This window comes from Pseudopodoces humilis, chromosome 3 (genome assembly GCF_049639895.1).
Source record: "Pseudopodoces humilis isolate 2021_Gansu_Grassland_sample_001 chromosome 3, ASM4963989v1, whole genome shotgun sequence".
Taxonomy (NCBI): domain Eukaryota; kingdom Metazoa; phylum Chordata; class Aves; order Passeriformes; family Paridae; genus Pseudopodoces; species Pseudopodoces humilis.
In genome coordinates this window covers 28,647,621-28,668,593 of record NC_142202.1, presented here as the reverse complement: position 1 = coordinate 28,668,593, position 20,973 = coordinate 28,647,621, and the positions used below count along the sequence as shown (strand labels likewise).

The window sequence follows — 20,973 nt, the reverse complement described above, 5'->3', positions numbered from 1 at the left end:
CCACAAAAACAAGTATGTGATAGATAAATGTTATGTCAAAGGCTAAGTGGTATTTGTGACATTTTCAGCTAAGATGCACAAGAAGCTTACGTAGATGACGCAGTGATGCAATACATATGTCTAATGCTGTTAACAATGTTCCACAGAGTGACATGCCATTTCTTCAGAGTACATGCCAAACTCTGGTTTTGGGCTTTAAAAGCATTTTGATACCTGAAGTTCTGCTTTTGCGCTTTCCCACAAGTGTTATTTTTCTTGCCAGAATCTCACTGTTTGTCCACCTGAGGCTGTCTGGGAAGCACAGCCTGGGTATGTCAGCACCTCTGATCCCCAGAGGGTCTGGGATAAATACTCACAGACATGATATGATTAATGCAGTCACTCAGTTTGGCTGTGGGATGTTTAGTCGCTGCTGCAATCCAGGCTCTAGAGGCTGCACTTGCAGACAGGCAAGGTTTCAAAGTCTATGCTGAAGTTATCTTAGATAGTTGCTGAGAGAGCTAAGGAAAGAGACAACCTGGAAACTTTCAAAAGATGCACCCTTGGTTTTTGTCATCCCAGCTGTGTCCTCCCCACTTACTCCTGACTCCTGTGTTTTACTTTGATCTGAAAGCTGATTCATAGATTACCTGTGGGCAACCTGGCAAGTCCAGGTAAATCCCCCATGGGTAGAAAGCTGCTGAACCAGACAATTCCTGTGTCTTTAACCAGGGCAAAAACACAGAAAGTATCTACTGCCACATCTACCCACTGTGAAGCCCTTACACAAGGCCCAGTTCCCCTGCAGTTGTTGAATTGAACCACTGTTGAGCAACCCTGGCTGCTGTTTCACTTTAGGGATTCTCTCCTATCACTACCTAAACCCAATGGGACCCTCAGGTGGTGCTTTCCATCACCTAAGCAATACAAAGGATAGCTAAAGGGCTTTCCTCCATGGCTAGTTTTTAACACCAAAAAGAATTTTTATAAAAATCTTTGAGGTTAAGATAGAGATGCTTTAAATATATCATGCCCCTTTTCTTCACAGCCATAATAATTTTACACCAATGAGAAAGCACTCTTAGATGTCTGGAAGCAGCTGGTTTCTCCAGCTAAAATAACTCACTCTAGGGTCAGCCTATGGATCAGTGGCAGGAATTCCTGACTGCCTCTCATGGAACCATGTCCCTGCAGCACCACTAGTCCAAAGGGACTATTAAATCCTTCTTATAGGGAAGCAGAAGGCCTGGAAGCTACAAGCACCCTAACTACCATAAACACATTCATGGATCCCATGTGTCATCCAACAGAGAACATTAGCATATTTTCATACCCAAATTTTACAAATCCTGCTGAAGGCCTGCAATTAGGGAAAACCCATACAGTTCAGCAAAGGATGTTTTCTCAGCTAACTTAATGTAGTTATGACTTCATCATGGGTGACAATTTCATATATCACAGAAATGAAAAGACATAAAGAAACTTCCTGTAGCCAGTGACTAGTTCCAGCCATCCCTTAAATAAGCTCATCTGTGTTTAATAGGATTTATTTTCTAAAACTGCTTAAGTCCTGTGCTTTTTCTGTCTTTTCCCTTGGGGTACTGTTCTCTCCAATGGTCAAAACCAGAACAATTTTTCATTTTTGCTAGAATGGTCACCAAAAGTATCTAAAGTTAACAATTTTCAAAATGAGTATGAGAAATCTACCATTCTCAGAAAGACAGAGAAACATCTGATATCCACCAAAATCAAGTGGTGGCAAGGACACTTAATTGGAAGATACTCAGCATGTGCTAAGTTAAAATGTGCCAGTTTTTCCTTCTTCCACCACCTCCTTTTTTGATACAGACTCCTGGACTCTGGGTATTTGGAACAGAATTAGTTTTAACACAATAATTCACAGGAGCATCCTGCCCTGTTGTGCTCAAAGATCTATGATACCCAGAAAATTTGTTCTATTTAAGTAATATAGGAACTACTTTATATCCATGCATTTTGATAAGTTCTTTTTTTTTTTTCTGCTGGTCCCAAAATCTCAGATACCTTCCTTCTAAAAAGAAAAGGGGGGTTTGTGGGGGAAGAGCAAGCATTGCAAACCTATGGTACTCAAATAGCAAATACTTTCAATATTCCAGGGAGCGTAAATCACAAAAATTATGAGATATAAAAATCCAGAGCTTTTCCTTTCTTTAGGTGGGGTTGTTTAACCTCAACATTTTAGCAAAATATCCTCCAAAATGACAAAACTCCTGCCCAGATATCCCAGGCTATCACATACTGCCTAGCTGTTAAAATTACATCATTTGTCATTAGCACATCTCACCACTTAAAAGGTGGTGGGAGGAAACATTTAGCAATCTCCAAAGCCACACAAAATTCTCTGCAGATGTTTTTTCTGAAGTTTCTCTCTCTTCCCTAAGTTCACTGAACACCTAAACTGGATTTTGGGGCAAACTGACTCTAGACCTTACAAAGCAGAATACAAACACTGTGTCACGATAAGAGGAAGGCCCATCAGCAGTAACAAAGAAGGCCAGAATTTCAACTCCAGAACTGGTGAAGCTGCAGGCAAATGTTTGTCAGGCTTCATCTCTTCCCTGTTTGAAGAACAGATTATTTCTCAAGACAAGGGAACAGTGTAATATTTACTCCCAATGTCCTTCTTGACAACCTGAGCTGTTGGCCAGTATCCACAGAGGTCCTTTGGATAGTGACTGCTCACGTGGGCTGAGCTGTTGTTCTTCTCCAGAGGAAGCATTCATAAAGCCTGTTTTCTCAGTGTGTTAGAAAATCACACAGAAAAGGTGCTTTTCAGGGGTGGGCTGTTGCCGCGGCGACGGAAAGCCCGGAGCACCGCGACTTCTCTAGAGACAGCCTTGAGAAAGGCTGGCCCGAAGCGCGTGTGAGCAGCTTCGAGCAGTGAAGTGATTCCAGCTCAGCTCAGTAGTAGTTCAGTGATTTCAGATCGGCAGCGGCGGCGGCAGGCAGGCAACACAGGAAGCAGGGACGAGAAAGCTGGTCCAGCGTTCCATCGAGGCACAAGCCTTTATTCAGGCAGAGCTTCGGCAAAGAGTGCCAGTAACAGTGAATCTCTCAAACAGGGGAAAAGCCGGGATATTTATGGGGAAGGAGAGGGGCGGGGGGAAGCCCGAGATACCTGTATTGGGGTGGGACAGCAGGGGAGAACACCAATGAAACACAACAGTTTAACATATCTAACTCAAAGATCCCCGGGAGCGACACATTGTGTCTCTCTTATAGAGAAGTGTCTCCTCTCCAGGGGAGAGCCAGGATCTCGGGCCCAGCAGGCTCCTCCGTACCCACAGGCTGTCAAGTTGTTCATGAGGGTCTCCGTGTCTCAAGGAAAAAAGAGTAGTTGTTGATTGCTATAAAGATGTTTATTGTATGAATGCATCAGTCTTGAAGGTAAAGAGTTCACAGAATTAAAGTCTGTGCTAAAAGCTTTTGGCATAAAGTCCTGGTGGTCTGGGCAGCAGCAGCAGAAGCAGTTGCAGTAGTTCTTCAGGTGATGAAGATGGTGCTGCTGTTCTTCATGTGTGTATGTTCTTAATACAAGGGATTAAATTCATAAATCATCTAATCAACTAAAAACATAGTTCTAAAACATTCTTTCTACACCAATCTAAGCTTAATTCTGACGTGCAAAAGCAGTGTCAGTACCTGAATCCTATGTATAGAGTATTATCTGTTTACGTATATAGTTCTATCTGTTCTATCTAAAAATGTAAGTGTCCTGGGTTGATGATGTTAAATTGTATCCCCATTCGTCCACCTAACCCAGACACAGGTTTTGTATTCTTAAAATTCCATCTCAGAGTAAAAGTGAGTGGAAAAGAAGCACCGAGTCTGGGTGTCAGAGACTGTACTTGCTCCCCCCGCATCAGGAGTTTTGACTACAGCACAGACAGACAACAAGACACAGATCGCCTTGGCTTTCCAACTAGCCGGAGCAGAGAGGTCTTCCTGGACTGTTTTCTTTCCCTTTTTCTGAAATGAATCGAACCTGCTCTGATCTGGGGACTCGGGGGAGCACCGGGAGCTTGCACCCGTGGACTACCGGGAGCCCAGCCTGGGCAGCGGCATTTTCCAGCACCAGAGGGACTGATAATAGAGCGAACACCCACAGGAAAGAGACCCTCTGAAGTTTGTCATCTCTTCTGAAGGGCGAGAGGTTTTGTAATTTTATATCGTTCATTTTTGTGCTGGGTAGTGCTGTGCCTGTGAAATAAACAGGTTTTTTCCACTTCTCTCAGAGAAATCTCTTCCCGAACCGGTTGGGGGGTGGGAGAAAAGGGCCACGTGGGTTTGCTTCCCGGGGGGGGCCCCCATTGGAGGTTTTCTCCCAAATTTGCCCTAAACCAGGACAAATACATTCATTGGCGCCCAGCGTGTGGCACGAGAGAGTGGAAAAACCCTGTACTGATTGTACTGAAGTGGCAATTACTTTGTATTGGGATAAGATAAAGTAGTCCCTAGCCATCCAGCCATGCTGCTTGAATTAATAATGTCTTTTGGGGTGCAGGCCTTCATGTGTTTCTGGTTGCTAGGCTTTTTTGAGGTTTTAATACCTTCATGGTTCCTTGGTTTATTTTCTTATCCACAACTAGCCCCGGTATTGTCCCTAACACATAGCTTTTACAGTAGAGGGGCACGGATTAGAATAGCTATTGGGCTGGGCCTAGTGATTATGATTTCCAAGAAGTTTATTCAGGTGCTGCAGTCTGTTCCAAATATAAAGGATTCATGGGTATGGTTATGCACCCAGTTTGTTAGAGGAGGAGCGGGGAATAAGGCTTTTCAACCTTTCCTTTCCTTCTTCTCCTCTGAATCGGTTACATCACTATTGGCGAGTGTTCAGTTTCCCCTGAATGTTAAAGAGACCATCTTTCTGGCATTTAATCTGGTAAGTTTCCTCTATACAGTCTTCAGCCTCTCTAGAATGAGGGCTAAGATTTCTAGAGGGACTGATGAGACCCCTGAACCAAGCATGGAAAATCCTGAGTGGGGTGGAGAATGGGAGGATATGGGCCAAATCCTGAAGGAATTTTCTGACCCTGTAGGTTGGGACTTTCCACATGAACAAATTGTGAATCCAGCTGAGGTGGGGAAATACCTGAAAGAGAAGTGTCAGGATAATTCCAAAGAAAAAAAGATCATTGCAGTAAGCTGGGCCCTGGCATATGCTTATCGCACATTGCTGGATACTGTAGGGCAGCAGACAGGAGAAAGGGGACAGGGAGATAAATCAACAGCTACCCCAATTACTCAGGCTGCAGCCAACCTCCCAGTTACAAAGGTGGTAGCTAAACCAGACAGCAAGCCTCAACCAATGGCTGTTGCTACTAGCACAAGAAGTGGAAAGTGCACAGACAAAACCGATCGACCAGTGGATGATGATGATGATGCAGGAGAAGGACCCTCAATGCCTCCTGACACAAAACCAAGAGTCAAAGCAACTGGCACAAGATCAGAGGCTAATATTGGGTCCTTTTCCCTGAAAGATCTTCGTGGCCTGAGGAAGGACTACACTCGATGACCTGATGAATCTATAATTAGTTGGTTAGTCCGTTTGTGGGACGCCGCAGGTGAAGCTACAGTTCTAGATGGCACTGAAGCACAACTCCTCCTGGCACCCCAACTACTGGTGCTAGGATGGATGTTCAAGGGAAAGGTTCCTTCCACCCATCATGCAACCAGTGCCACATGGAGCAAGTGGATTGCTCTTATCACACAGCGCACCCGTATTGGTAAACTGAATCGCCCTGGGATTTTGGAAATAATTACAAACTGGCCTGAAGGTGAAAATTTTGGTCTCACAGATGAAGAACAAGAGGAAGTGACAAGGGCTGAAGAAGCTCCACCATATAACCAGCTGCCAGCAGAAGAAACATGCTACGCTCTTTTCACTGATGGTTCCTGTCGCATCGTAGGGATGAACCGGAAGTGGAAAGCAGCCATATGGAGCCCCACACGACAGGTCACAGAGGCCACTGAAGGAGAAGGTGAATCAAGTCAACTTGCGGAACTCAAAGCTGTTCAACTGGCCCTGGACATTGCTGAAAGAGAAAGGTGGACAAAGCTCTACCTCTACACGGATTCATGGATGGTGGCCAATGCTCTGTGGGGATGGTTGGAGAGGTGGAAAGAGGCTAATTGGCAGTGTAGAGGAAAACCAATTTGGGCTGCTAAAGAGTGGAAAGATATTGCTACCAGGGTAGGGAGACTACCAGTGAAAGTCCGCCACGTAGATGCCCATGTCCCCAAAAGTAGAGCTAATGAGGAACACCAAAATAATAAGCAGGTAGATCAGGCTGCAAAGATACAAGTGTCAAAAATAGATTTGGATTGGGAACATAAGGGAGAGTTGTTCCTAGCCCGATGGGCTCATGATGCCTCAGATCATCAGGGTAGAGATGCCACCTATAAGTGGGCACGAGACCGAGGGGTGGATCTAACCATGGACAGCATTTCTAAGGTTATTCATGACTGTGAGACGTGTGCTGCGATCAAACAGGCCAAGCGGTTGAAGCCCCTCTGGTATGGTGGGCAGTGGTCCAGATACAAGTATGGGGAGGCCTGGCAGATTGACTACATCACACTGCCCCAAACCCGCCAAGGCAAGCGCTACGTGCTCACAATGGTAGAAGCCACCACAGGATGGTTGGAAACCTACCCTGTGCCTCATGCCACTGCCCGGAACACCATCCTGGGACTTGAAAAGCAGGTCCTTTGGAGGCATGGCACCCCTGAGAGGATTGAGTCAGACAATGGGACTCATTTCAAGAACAGCCTTATAAACCGCTGGGCTAGGGAACATGGCATTGAGTGGGTGTACCATATCCCCTACCATGCACCAGCAGCTGGGAAAGTGGAGAGGTACAATGGACTAATAAAAATCACCTTAAAGGCACTGGGTGGAGGATCTTTTAAAAACTGTGAGCAACATCTAGCAAAAGCCACCTGGTTAGTCAACTCCAGAGGTTCCACCAACTGAGCAGGTCCTGCCCAGTCTGAGTCTTTACATGTAGTAGACGGAGACAAAGTCCCAGTGGTACATGTCAGAGGTCTGCTAGGGAAGACAGTTTGGGTCAATTCTACCTCGAGCACAGACAAACCCATTCGTGGGGTTGTCTTTGCTCAAGGACCAGGTTGTACATGGTGGATAATGCAGAGAGATGGAACAACACGATGTGTACCTCAGGGAGACCTGATCATTGGGTAAAAGGTTACTGCCATTGTCTGTACATTAAACCACGCAGACATGAAATAGAAGGAAATGTGTAAGTGTTGAAGGTATGAGCAGGTGAAAGATGGTGTTTTGAGTGAGTAAAATGAGAGAGTGGGGAATCCTGCAGCTCTCCAGCATGGGGGTCTGGATTCAGTAGCTTGTTGTGGGGCTTGACAGGGGCATGCTGGATATATTGCTTGTATTTTTTGGGTGGAACGGAGGGGAAGTTTCTATGTATGTAAATGTGTGCAGAGTTGGAATGTTAGTTTTGGCAGTAAGTCGACGATATGGGGATAAGGGGTGGAATGTCCTGGGTTGATGATGTTAAATTGTATCCCCATTTGTCCACCTAACCCAGACACAGGTTTTGTATTCTTAAAATTCCATCTCAGAGTAAAAGTGAGTGGAAAAGAAGCACCGAGTCTGGGTGTCAGAGACTGTACTTGCTCCCCCCGCATCAGGAGTTTTGACTACAGCACAGACAGACAACAAGACACAGATCGCCTTGGCTTTCCAACTAGCCGGAGCAGAGAGGTCTTCCTGGACTGTTTTCTTTCCCTTTTTCTGAAATGAATCGAACCTGCTCTGATCTGGGGACTCGGGGGAGCACCGGGAGCTTGCACCCGTGGACTACCGGGAGCCCAGCCTGGGCAGCGGCATTTTCCAGTGCCAGAGGGACTGATAACAGAGCGAACACCCACAGGAAAGAGACCCTCTGAAGTTTGTCATCTCTTCTGAAGGGCGAGAGGTTTTGTAATTTTATATCGTTCATTTTTGTGCTGGGTAGTGCTGTGCCTGTGAAATAAACAGGTTTTTTCCACTTCTCTCAGAGAAATCTCTTCCCGAACCGGTTGGGGGGTGGGAGAAAAGGGCCACGTGGGTTTGCTTCCTGGGGGGGGCCCCCATTGGAGGTTTTCTCCCAAATTTGCCCTAAACCAGGACAGTAAGCTATGTTCTTACTATGCTTTCATTATGTCTGTAACTAAGTTAAATCTGTAAAAGGTAGTATCACTGAACTTTAAACTAGGGCTTTTAACTAGCTAGCACAGTCTCTTAAAGCACTTAAGCTATATTTTTATTTACTGAAAACCTACACTCTTACTTCATATCTATGTGGTTTAATGTATTTTAATTATTTTCTCTCTCTGAGGGACTCAGAGAAGCTTTTATTTCAGATTCCAGCAGTGGGCAAGACCATCACTGGGCAAAGCAAAATCCTTGGGTAAAATGGTATCCTTCAGGATAGTGAATGAGCTAACAGCCATCTTTCTTTTCACTTCTCAACTGGCTGCACTTCTTATAATTTAGGTTTTAGAAGCTCAGAATAAAATTTATCTTCCTTAGTGAGAAAAGGGGATGTTTAGTTATCCTAGCAGGGGGCACAAACATGAAACCCAAGAAGCAATTGCACCCATCTCTAGGCAGGAAAAACCTGATGTGAGAGACTGCAACAATTTTAAACTCTAACTCATGCGCCATGACTTCCACCCCACTTCCTGCACACACATATGATTTGGAAAGGTAAATCAGTACTGAACTACTGTTCTTGAGTTTCCTTTGAAATGCCTAGTACTGATGAAAGGTTCTGTAGAGAACTATTATCTTTTTACTTCTTCCCAAACCAAAATGTGTATGAGCAGTGGCTATCAAAGTTCCCAGTAGGGAAGACAACTCACAAGAACAACGTTAAGGGGTGAGAGGAGATGGCAGCCTTTGGATATTGGCTCAGCTTCCTCACATATGAGGCTTGTACTTTTCCTAATGTGTCTGAAGTGTAGGTGCTATGGAATTCACTGAAGTCTTGTCTCTTGGTTGGAGGATATGTTTGCTTCCATTTCCCAAGCTAAATAAATATCAGGTTGATACTTAATGACCCACAGTGAAGACAGGGACAGGAAGAAAAGCCTTTGCTGCACTGGAACAAGATGTAACTGCATTCTAAATATATCCCCAGCTTGTGCTGCATGTAGAGCTCACAGACACACATCTGTGGATAAGATGCAGGTAAATAAAAGTACTACTGTTAATAGCCCTACCTTTGAGAGCAGATCAAAGAAAAGGTGAATGCACTTACAGCCCCTGAAACCTGACTATGTAAGTTGTACTCTGCCCACCTCTTTTTACCTTAGCAAGGACACTGACAGAAGTGAAATGGAAAAATGAGGAGTCTGAATACCTTCTGCATGCATAATAATAAATTTAGGAAACCAGAACACTTTATTCTGGGAAACATTATCATTTTCTACTCATTTGCATTTCTGGAGTGGAAATGTAGTACACATCACACAGTATCAGTGCAAACCTCACTTTGGCTTCAATGAAATTAAACGGTAAAGTATTTAACATAGGGAATAAGAAAGATATTGGGAAACAAGATCATGCAGATCTTGTGAAGAATCTTTTATACGAATAGATAATATGAATTGGCCTGAAGGTTTAAAACAAAGAAAGTCTAGTTTCCAAAAAGGATGATCTCTGAACTCCTGATCAGAATTTTAAAAACAAAACAAAATGTGAAAAACAACTTTGCAAGCTCTTCTATGGATAATAGCTGGGGAGTCTCCAGCTTGGGAGACCTGAACACAACACAAATCCTATGGGAAAGGTTAAGCCAAGCTAGCTTGCAGGTACTGCATTTTTGTTTAGACCCCCTTACTAGATGCTAGTGAAGAAACTCATCACAAGAAGACTCACTCTGGAACCAGTACAGGGGAGGACAGAATACAGGACTGTCCCTGGGCTATTTAGCCCTGGAGGAGAAGTGACAGATACAGCCTAGCTCCACACCCAATCCCAGATGGAAGGAGCCTGGAGTCCAAGGCAATGCGGCGTTATTCTATCTGTGCTGCCCAGCACTGCACCAGGGATACCATGTGGATCCAAACAAACCATGTGGTTTGTTCAGAAACCAGCTTAAAGATGTTTCCATGGCATTGTACTTGCCCATGTAAAATCACCTTAGCACCTGCAATGCAATGGTCTTGCTGGAATATAACATGTGAAATCAAAGCTGCTGTTGATCTCACTCACACCTTACTATTGGGGAGCACCAGGTTGCAATCACAGACTTGTCTCTAACATTTTAGATAGAGGTTTATAAGAAAAGGACAGATGCACAATTAAGAACTCAAGCTGCATGAATGAGTGTTCTTGCTTTGTGCAATAGAGATTCTGAGTAATATTCATGAAACAGAGAATTGGACCCTTGGAAAAATTGGAATTTTTAGAATGAAAAAGCTTTTAACACTTTGTCCTGGTTTCAGCTGGGATAGAGTTAATATTTTTCATAATAGCTGGTTCAGTGTTGTCTTTAGGATTTAGTATGAGAATAATATTGATAACAAACCAATATTTTAGTTGTTGCTAAGTGTGCTTACTCTAAACCAAGGACTTTCCAGTTTCCCATGCCCTGCCAGAAAAAGAAGCTGGGAATGAACGTGGCCAGGGTAGCTGACCTAAGCTGGCCAAAGGGATATTCCATGCCATAGAACATCATGCTTACTATATAGACTGGGGAAAGAAGTCCAGGAGGGGCTGATTGCTGCTCAAGGACATGCAGGGCATCAGTCAGAAGACAATGAGCAATTGTAGTGTGCAACACTTGTTTTTCTTGAGTTTTATTCCTCTCTTCTTTTTGTTACTTCCCATTTCATTAGAATTATTATTATTACACTTTATTTCAGTTATTAAAACTGTTCCTATCTTGATCCATGGGTTTTACCTTTTTCCAGTTCTCCTCATCCCACTGAGGGGGAATGAGTGAGCAGGTGTGTTGTACTTAGCTGCCAGCTGGTGTGAAACCACAGAATACTTTGAACTTCACCTGAATGGTCAGCAGAGGATAGTTCTAAAATACATTACTGATCAATGTTATTTGGCCCAAAAATCCCTGGGCAACCAAGAAGCTTCATTCATATCCAACAGGTTTTTTATTCTGCTACTGTGTCACACAGAGAGCAGTCTCATCAGAGAAAGATGTTGTTCCACTTGTGTTACAGAGGGGTTGTCTTAATGTTGTTTTCTGTGTCAGCCTTATGTTGGTACTTCTTGGTTCTTCTTCGTGACACAGCCCAGCCAAGTAAAGAGCCCACCAGAACCCCAGCTACTGCAGTCACAAGTACAGCCCAATAGGGGACTGAAGATTCTGTTTTCCCCAAGTTGAGATCCGAATTTCCAAATCCACTATTTCTTCGTGTGGAAAGAAAAGGTTTCTCCTACAAGGGGAGAGCAAAGGCTTTATTGACCACAAACCACTCAACAGGCAGTATCCCAACATTATGCCACTGCCCCTTCTCAGAGAGGAATTGTAGATTTTTTAGACAATCAGCTTGTTTTGACTTCTCTCTATCTTAGCCCAAACACTCTCCTGCTCTATTGCCTGAAAATTCCAAGAATGCAAAAAACAAACCACCTCAGAATCAGGAGTGGTGGCATCACTTCCTAATTAGCTTGCTGCAAACAAGCAAATGGAAATATATAGACTCACTAGAACTAGCTTTAGGGAAAGGCTTTCCACTGCAGTGAAGATAAAACCTTTTGTCTTAAATCTTAAGTAGATTTCCCTGTCTGTAATAAAAAGGGAGTATATTTTAGCTATTTGAAACCTTCACAAAGATAGTCTTTTAAAGAGCTCTACCGGTGTGAAGAAAGGAGAAAAAATAGACGTAATTAATGGAGAGAGCACCTTGACCTTTACTTACAGGGTTTGGACACCTGAGTTTTGATCTGTCATGGGTAAAGTTGTTGTAAGTCTGCTTTTCACCAACTGGCTCCAGCTGAAGAAGAGAAAAGCAATGATAAACGTGATGAATATTTTTCTTCTCAGACCTTCTTGATTCAGATAGTTACAACTTATCTAATCTTTTGCTGCTTGCAGTAACAAAGAAGTGTGGTAGAAGAAGCAGAGGAAGGTTTGCAAACATTTTAACACTTGTGAACTGAAGATGTTGAGAATCTGATGTACTGGCTCAGAAGCAAGGAATAGGGTGTTTCTTCATTTTCCATTGCTCTGAATACAATGTATTTTAAACGTTCAGCTAAAGCTAAAGTGATTCTCTATTACACCCAGTTCTGCCATGCACTCGTCTCAAATGGCAGTGTAAAACTACAAAGGAAAAACCCACATGACAGATGTTAGACATATTACTTAGCACATTACTTAAAGAAAGATTCCTGGGTATCATAGTGATGGGAGTTACTTCAGAAATGACAGAGTTACAGAGAGAGGATGTGACAATGACAGCCTTTGCAGTCTTCACTCAGACAAGAAATTCCCTGGGAATTTTAGCTGAGGCTGGGTTCACAATCTTGCAAGAAGCAAGATAAACAGAGCCTTTTATATTATCAGTTGTCAGCTAAGTTGCAGTAGCTGACCATTGGCTCACCCTTTCCAACCCAACATAAAATATGCCCAGGCTAACAGCAGGCAGTTGTGCTTGGCTAGGAGTGCACATACCACTGGTTGCCATAGTTAAGCTAACGAGCAGAGGCTTGCTTAGTCATGTTAACTGAAGTGTTTACAACTGTTGTATGGACATGCCTGAAGTAATGGCTTCAAGATTGGTCCATAGAGAACCGCAAAGTTGTCATCCAGCACTTCTGAGAATACAGCACAGAGGATGGGTTTGCTTCTGCTATTGTTCATACAGGCATTTACTGTCCTCAAGGGATTAAAGTCTCAGCTGCGTGCTGAAGTGAAACAATACAGCAACAAGACCAACACAACGTGGATAAAACAAATTTTATCTGTAAGATTCTGATACAGAAACACTGAGACTACTTTCTCTCTCTAGTTCATTTTTAATAAATTTAAAAAAACAGAAAGAAGCTAGCAGAGACTGAAAAATAAAAATATATGAACCACAGAAAATATAACTAGGGAAGAGAAGAAAGCTAACAAGTGAAGATGAGAAGCAAAAAAAGGATGCCAAATTTTGCTGATTATTGTAGGATCCTGATGGACTCTTTTATGACTCTTAACCACTTGGCCCACCCACCAGATAATGCAGTGAAGACTGAATTTGGTAGTTTTATTGCACCTTAAAAGGAACAGCTCTGCTATTTGTATGATGTGTGGCTCATATCTCACAGCATTCTGCCTGCGGTGCAACTGGTTATTTGTAAATAATTGTAATTCTTCTCACACCAGGGCACTTGGTAAGGATTCTGGCACAGAGCCAGAAAAAAAATGGCACAGACAAAAGATGATAAAATGCAAAATTTTGTAACCACCCATGCTTACTTCATCTCAATGCAATCTGTTCCTCAGGAGCATTAGCTTCTGAGCTTTGAAGATGACAGTATCCTCAAGTCCATGAACACAGAGGACAAGTCCTGGAAGAAACCCACAGCTCCTCTAAGAGCATGTGGCAAGCATGGAGGAAGAACACAAACCAAACACTGTCCATGTGTCTCTTCACCTCGGCCAAAGACTTGACAAGGTGGCTTTGGGACCCACTTAAGACTACAGAGTCTTCTGACTTCAGAGAGCAGAAGCACACTTTGTTTTGCACAAAGCCAAAAGGGCGAAGAACATTATGATGAGGGAGAGACTCTGTAAGTCATCCCAATCCCTGCATAACCACACAGTGGCCAGGCACAGTCTGGCCCTTTATGTGCACTGACAAGAATCCATGTCATTTGGCCATAAGCCTGCAGCCTGCCAAGCTTTTCAGGGAACAGGGAAACAATACAGCCTTACAGTAAGCTTGCACAGTCTTACCGTACAAGGACTGCAAGGGAAAAGCAGGGATGTGTTACAAGAACTAGATTTAAATAGTAAACAGTAATATCTGCAGTTAGCATAAACCAACAGATCTCTATGCGAGGGAATAGCTGTGCTTTGCTTCAGTAAGAACCTGATTCCTGCCACCCCAGTAGAAAGCTTTGTTTCAATATCCTTATATGTGTAGGAAATGAGTGACAGTCTGGACAGAAAAAAATCCTCTGGTGGCATAGGAAAAAAGACTGAAGGTGATTCAGGAATGAGTAATGGCCAATACCATATGGCAACCCAATATAAGACCACTGTATGCCCAGGTACTGTCTCTTTTTTTTCTTGAAAGCCTTAGCCCTGCTCTATTTGAATTTTTCTACATTTGCCTGGGGTTTCTGGCCCACCATTAGCCCTGTTTAAGCTATGAATCAGAGCCTACCAGCCTGCTGTCATCTGGAGTCCCAGACAGGGAAGCCTGATGGAAAACAGGCAGATTTGCTGTGTATGCACAAATCAATTACTCCGAGCATGTGCTTGCATTGTACATTCTATAATCCTGGACCTACAGCTCATATGCTATACTGGGCAGCCACACATATTCCTGCTCTGCATTTTCCAGTCCTTATTTTCAAGCTCATCCTGGGGTATCCTGTAAGTTTCTTATCTTGCTCGAACTTTTACTTATACAGAAAAGAAATTCCCCTCCATTTATGCTTGTTTCTTGTACAGACCAGGATGCAGGATTTCTGCTAGCATAATGTATTTGGCTACTGATGTTTACAAGACAGGGGGAGGAAATATTGCTGCAGCATAAAAATGCCAGTCTTCCTTCCAATGTGGAGAAACATTTCTGAAAGCAACTGTGACCTTGGGAGTTATCAAGTCTAGCATGTGCCTCTGACGCCTTCTTCCAACACTATTCAGAAGCTATCATTTCCCCCAAAATGACAGATGGAATGTGATTACAAGCATCATAACTTTGATTTCAGCCCCCCATGAGTTTTAGTGACTCTACTAAAACTGCCTCAAATACAGGAGTGGGTGGTACAACATGTCCACACTACTAATGGCAGCAAAAATTCAGTCACATATATGTTTTCCTAATAAATATAACAGAATTCACTGAAGAAGGGCAAGCTCATTGAACAGACATTTTCAGCAAACCTACAGAACTGAATGTTTAACTAGGCTGACTTTTTGTTTTAATGCAAGTTATTTACCAAATCAGAAAGGAAGTTTTCATTACATTAAGACTCTTGGGACTTCTCATTTTGAATGAGCAAAAACTTGCACTGTTTCATGCAATATGATCCCTTTGGATTACATTCCTAAGCAGTGGAGAGTGAGAAGAACCTCAGAGCTACGCAACCTTGTTAGGATATCAGTTTTATGTCTTGCTTACTCTTTTGTTTCAGATATCTTTCTCATGATCTTTTGTAGATACTACTACCACAAACACATAGGGATCTAAGTTGTAACCCCTTACCATATTATTCCAGAGAGCCATTGCCATCTCAGCATAGCCTCTTACACTGAAATGAAAGCAGTCTGCAGAAAAAAAACTCATATCTGGCTTGCCGGTCTGTAATAAAAGCAAAAATTTATTTCTCAGCAAATTTCAATCTTTGACATCTGACATATTATATCTAATAGTGTACTGTACTTGTACTTCACAATTTTGGTATCTTCCTAAAGGCAATATGCTCATGTTTTCATACTGGAAACAAACTTAGGTGCCCCTAACTATGAACTGATTACCGCACTTTGAGACTTCCTGTGTAATGCAGCCTGCTCAATTTTACACAGAAATTTTCATAACAAAAATAAACTTATCATTAAACCAACAGTCAAAGGTGTTACATGGACCCTGCCATGGACTCAACATTCCATTTTGTACAGAACTCATAGGAAAGTGCTTATTATTACTTTTTAAACTTATGTGACTCAGACTTACAACCTTTCAAGTGATGAAATTTCTGATGAATTTCAGATAAAAAAAAAAGGTGGGCTTATCCAGCTGTGGCAAATGTCTCTCTTGGGGGGAATTTGCCTCATCACTACCTGCATGGTGACCATTGGTCAACCTTGTAAGCTGACAGAAATATAAAAGGGGATGGTATGAAAAAGGGCTCCATACTATGCAAAACTGGGTTTTTTTTGACAAGGATTCATGCTGGATATTTGTATCCTTAACTACAGAGCATATATAATGCTAAGGCTGGAGAAAAAAATCAGTGTTTAGTTACAAAGGCTGCTTCCTCTTTCTATGCTTGGATGAGTCAGAGATTCAAGTGCTGGTCTCCATTTGAAGAAATCTAAACCTAAATTGGGAAACTGTGGTGAATGCTAACCAGCCTCCTCAACAAGGGAAGCAACATGCAGTATAGAGGAAGTCAGAGGGTGCCTAGTTTATGGTGCACACTACGAATGTTTTCTAAAGCCATTTTGATTCACAGGAAGAACTGTGAATCTTCTTCCATTCTTGTGAGACTTCCTGTCCTCTCTCCTCTCTCCTCTCTCACCACAGATTCCACACTGTGCCACTAGACTGTGCAAAGAGAAGAAAACACAGTCCTTGTGGCATGGAACTTATTGGCTTAAGAGAAATCAAGACGGCCCTTTCATAATGGGAAAGCAAAACAGGACTCACACTATCCACGGGCATCAAGGTGGTCCGGAAAAATGGCTGGATGACAACAGCAAAGTCCTCCCGTTGTTCATACTGACTGCTGCTGATCAGATGCAAGGCTTCAGCCTGCATGCAGTGTAATTAGTGAAAACAGAAGGGTTACTAGCAAGGCTCATCTAACGTTTGTCAGCTATCAGAAGCATGCAGATTACACATCTTTCAGTGAAGGAAGCTGTAAATCATTAGTGTAAATCCAGCTAAATGTTATAAAGCAGTAAAGAAAATGGCTAAGACAATAATTTGTTCATGAACAAATGTTCAAGGGTTCATGAACAGCTTTTCATGAAGAAAATGCACAGAAGCTGGATTATTTTTAAAAAGTTGCTTAATTTGAAAAAATAAAAACCAGAAAAAAAAGCAGTTCAAACCTTATAGAAACCAAAGCTGCACAATTGCAGTGAGATTAAAACTTGCAGAAAATTGTGAAAAAAATATAAAAAAAGGAACAAGGCAAGTTTAGAAGTGACAATTGAGTCCAAAATTCCAGCTTGAGGCTGAAGCACACTTGATTTTTCAGAAAGGTGAGCTTGAATTAAAATAATACTTAAACACTGAAAAATTACCTGCCACTTTCAAACATTATGGTCACAGACATTCATACAAATAAAAAACCCCATCTCCTTGTAACTTGCCATCTTATGGGTATAAATGCTATTGCTCCTGGTTCATATCTCAAAACATTCCTAATCCCTCTTCCTTAATTAAGGAAAATGATCCCTCTAGCAGGCTTATACAAGCATTACCCAGGGTGAATTTCTTGACCTTTGTCAAATTCACTGGACAACAGCCATTGCCAGAGCCAGAATGGAGAACATAATGTGAGCTGATACAGTGATTCCTGTATTCATAAGAGCATTGATGGAAAAAGCTTCTGCTTCAATAGCTATTTATAGGCCCTGTTAATTTTGATTGAATCTTGAGCCTGAGGCTATGAAAAGTTGCTCTCAGATAGCAAGCTGGTCCATGGTTGGTTTAGTTAATTTCTTCTGCTAAGAGTAACCACAAAACAGCTGATGCAAGGTCATTTGTCACTCATGCAGTGACATATTAATTCATGTGAGCTACTCACTGGGCTCATAACAGACAAACACATATCAATAAAGCCATCATTACTAAATCATTTTGGATTGTTAAAACAGCAGCTGGAAACAGAACTGGTTTTCATCTGCATCCAGCTCAGAGCTGAGGTCAAATCTTAAAGCAATGTGGAAAATCTTGCACTGCTACTAACTGGTTAGCTGAGTAGGGTTTTGATTAGGCTGTAGCCAAGTTGTTTTCCAGTTATCTCTCTATGTACTGCCAAGGATATGCATGACAGGAAGAGCAGTGAGGGAAGCAATATAAAGAGAGAAGAGTAAAGATGACCAGTTACAGAATCAATGCATTACCTGAAAATCTCTGTTAACTCTCTTAATTTCTTGTAATTCAGAAGAATTTTCCTCTGGGTTTAAGAAACATGGGCAAACTTTCCTTCAGTGAAAGAAATACTAGAATTAAAAGCCAGTTTAGAATAGTCTCTTCACAGTTCTTCAGCCCTGTGCATCTGCTTCAAGAAGCTTAGGATAGGTGCTCAAAGCTCACATGCAGAAGGGAGAGCCACCTTGGTGGCCTAGGAATGGACAGGTACTTCAGAAAATAAAAATCCCTACTGACTTTCTTTTCAAAATGAACACCTACCATAGGCAGAGAGAGCTGCAGGATCCACAACTCTTGAGTCAAACACAAAAAAGTGTTTAATATGCCACATATTAGCAGGAAATCACATGTGTTGGAATAACAAGAAAACCCAATCCACAAATGGGCTTACAGCAGAGTTTCAGACATCTGGGTGTTTAAAGTTAGAAAAGACAAATTTTTCATGTGGTTTGAGTCCTTGCACCACTCTATTTTATTATGTTACCTTCTTAACAAGAGGTAGTAACTTTTGCTTCACTGAAATTCATCTTCTAAGAATGTGCCAGGAATGAATATAAAGATATTGAGCAAGATTATCAATTCATTATTTTCCCTTCCAGTGTGCTCATGTAGTTAATCACTTGTATTTTTAAAAATCTGTGCCTAACTTAATGTCAATTCATTTGGCATCACCTTCCAACTACTGGTCTTTGTTACAGCTTTCTCTGTAAGACCAAAGACCTTTTCATCCATTCTGGTGCCTTTAAAGACTGCTGCCTTCTAAAACAAGTCTCTCAACCTTCTTTCAGTTAAGATTTTGGTCTCCTTCATTAGGTGTTAGGAGCAGCTCCTGGTTGTGCTCTACTGTATGCAGCACAGCCTGCACCAGAGGTAATGCAGCACTGGATACAAAGAGAGGAAGCAGGGATGTCAGCCTATGCTGCTGACCAGCAGATGGCTGGGCAAAGAAAGCCTTTGAAGTTCAGCAGTACAGAAATCGTATGTTGACTTGTGCTGTGTTATGCTGCCTTACAGCTGAGAAGTGAGAACTCTGCTGTCTACAGGTGTATGCTTTTTAGCAGAAGTGTTGTAAGAAGTAATAGAAAATTGGTGGGAACTAGTGCATCAGTTAAAGGCAGCACTGCAAGTAGCTTGGAAAGCTCAGTGTAGATGTCCTCCTTTAGGAATTGAGACTGAGCCCAAAAAATATCACTTTATAGACAAAGAACTGTTTTGCTCACTTACTTTGCTGTCAAAGCACACTCTGAAGAGCTTGCTGTGATTTGACGCAGTCCAGAGAACTCTAGCATCTCCACCATGTTGATAAAGACTCTTGGGAGCTGTGAAAATTATAATAACCAGACATAAAGACGTGTTACAAATAACAGAACATGATATCACTACAAAGAGAAAGAAGAGCCATCTGCAGGTCAGGAAGTCAGTGCAAACTGCACTGGCTGCAGCCAATGGCATGTGAAAGGATGATGCATTAAAGGAGGTAGAGGGAGACATACAGTGGATGTCAGCCAAAAAAATTCCAACAGCTAATACAAACTAGCCAAAATACTGCTTCACTCCCTGGGACATTTCCATTTGCTCTAGGGTAAATTAAACTGTTCCTGGTTGATTTAGCCATGAAAACTGGCTGTACAGTCATGGTATGTTTGGTCCACAATATAAATATTGTCCAACACACATTTTCTCTGAAGCTGCAGCCCTCATTCTCAGGGTATTAGCCAGTACAGTCATTAAAATGCAGCACTGAAGAACAGTCTGAGTCCAGCTATTTGAAAGATGACCTTGTATGAAACATAATCACTGACAGTCTATCAGAGGTGAGAAAAACATCAGTGTACTTGCCAGGAACATAGCTTGCCAGGGTACCTTAAAAACTTACCTCCTTATAGAAAATATCCAGAGTGTCCTGAAGGTGCTTTACATACTTTTGCACAGAATAGGTTTCCTGTTAAAAAAAAAAATAAAAATTGAGTCAGCCTTTTTCAGGAACCAACAAGGTGATCTGTGAGAAAATGCTCCTTTTTTCCTTTGTTAGCAGGTATATTTCTAGATCAAGAAGTTTACTGGTGCATGTACAGAGGTTATATAGTGCTTGTGTTTTTATGCCATTAATACCTTCCTCTAATCTCTGTAGAAAATCCTGAGGTATCTTGGCAGAGCCTTTCCCTGATAATGACTATGTTAATCATATTTTTGGATTTTGGGTTGTCTTTTATGGGACCCAGATCAGACTGGTTTGCCTTATGAACAGTATCTTTTTTTTCAAAGTGCCCATCTGGAGAAACCAATATGAAAGTAGTCAGACCCCACAAAGCCCATAAGCAAAACAACTTTCTGACTGTAGTTATAGAGGTGTAGCTGTGGAGACAAAGGCTCCAGGCAGCAGACTGAAGAGCAAAACAGAGAACAGTGCCTGGTCATGTCAACAAGCAGGGGTATAGACCCCCCCAGTCTGTGACACATGAAGAGTTTCAGAGGGGATGACCACTGACAGCTAAAGAAAAGAAATGTTTTTCACTATAAACAGATGATATTATTTCAGGTGTCATTCTGAAGCAAGAATTGGATGTCATAAGTAATTGTTGTGTGGAGATGTTTTCCAGAAGACTACTTGTGTCCCCTAACATGCCTGAGACACCACACTGTGTTACATTGATTACATCGTCCAGTTAAGCAGAAAGAGCTCTTCAGCTTAATCTTTGTGTTTTGTTCAGTATGAGCAGACTCCTAGTACTTAAATAATGCACTTCACCAGAGCTGCTGAGCCCCTGTATTAAAAGCTGTGCACTTGTTTCTGATACAATACAGATGAAAGGGGCAGGACTTCTAAGTGCTTTTTAAACAAAGAAGAATTTTGGCTCCCTGAGAGAGAGAAAGGCTATGTTTCCAGGGCTGGTTATGCCTGGAATGCCAAATGCCTGGATGAGC

General features: G+C 42.2%; 1 protein-coding gene across 2 annotated transcripts in view; it reads right to left on the bottom strand.

Moving 5' to 3' along the window:
• Window positions 1-10,943: 10,943 nt before the first annotated feature.
• PLB1 (phospholipase B1) overlaps window positions 10,944-20,973 on the bottom strand; it is an 89,977-nt gene continuing 79,947 nt past the window's right edge. For both annotated transcript variants that reach the window (XM_088052877.1, XM_014261369.2), the window contains 7 exons: window positions 19,925-19,990; window positions 19,273-19,367; window positions 18,021-18,102; window positions 16,594-16,698; window positions 15,430-15,525; window positions 11,929-12,003; window positions 10,944-11,442 (listed from right to left, as the gene is read on the bottom strand). In XM_088052877.1, the coding sequence (XP_087909003.1) occupies window positions 11,221-11,442; window positions 11,929-12,003; window positions 15,430-15,525; window positions 16,594-16,698; window positions 18,021-18,102; window positions 19,273-19,367; window positions 19,925-19,990 (741 nt within the window). In that variant the 3' untranslated portion in view covers window positions 10,944-11,220. The remainder of the gene's footprint in view (window positions 11,443-11,928; window positions 12,004-15,429; window positions 15,526-16,593; window positions 16,699-18,020; window positions 18,103-19,272; window positions 19,368-19,924; window positions 19,991-20,973) is intronic.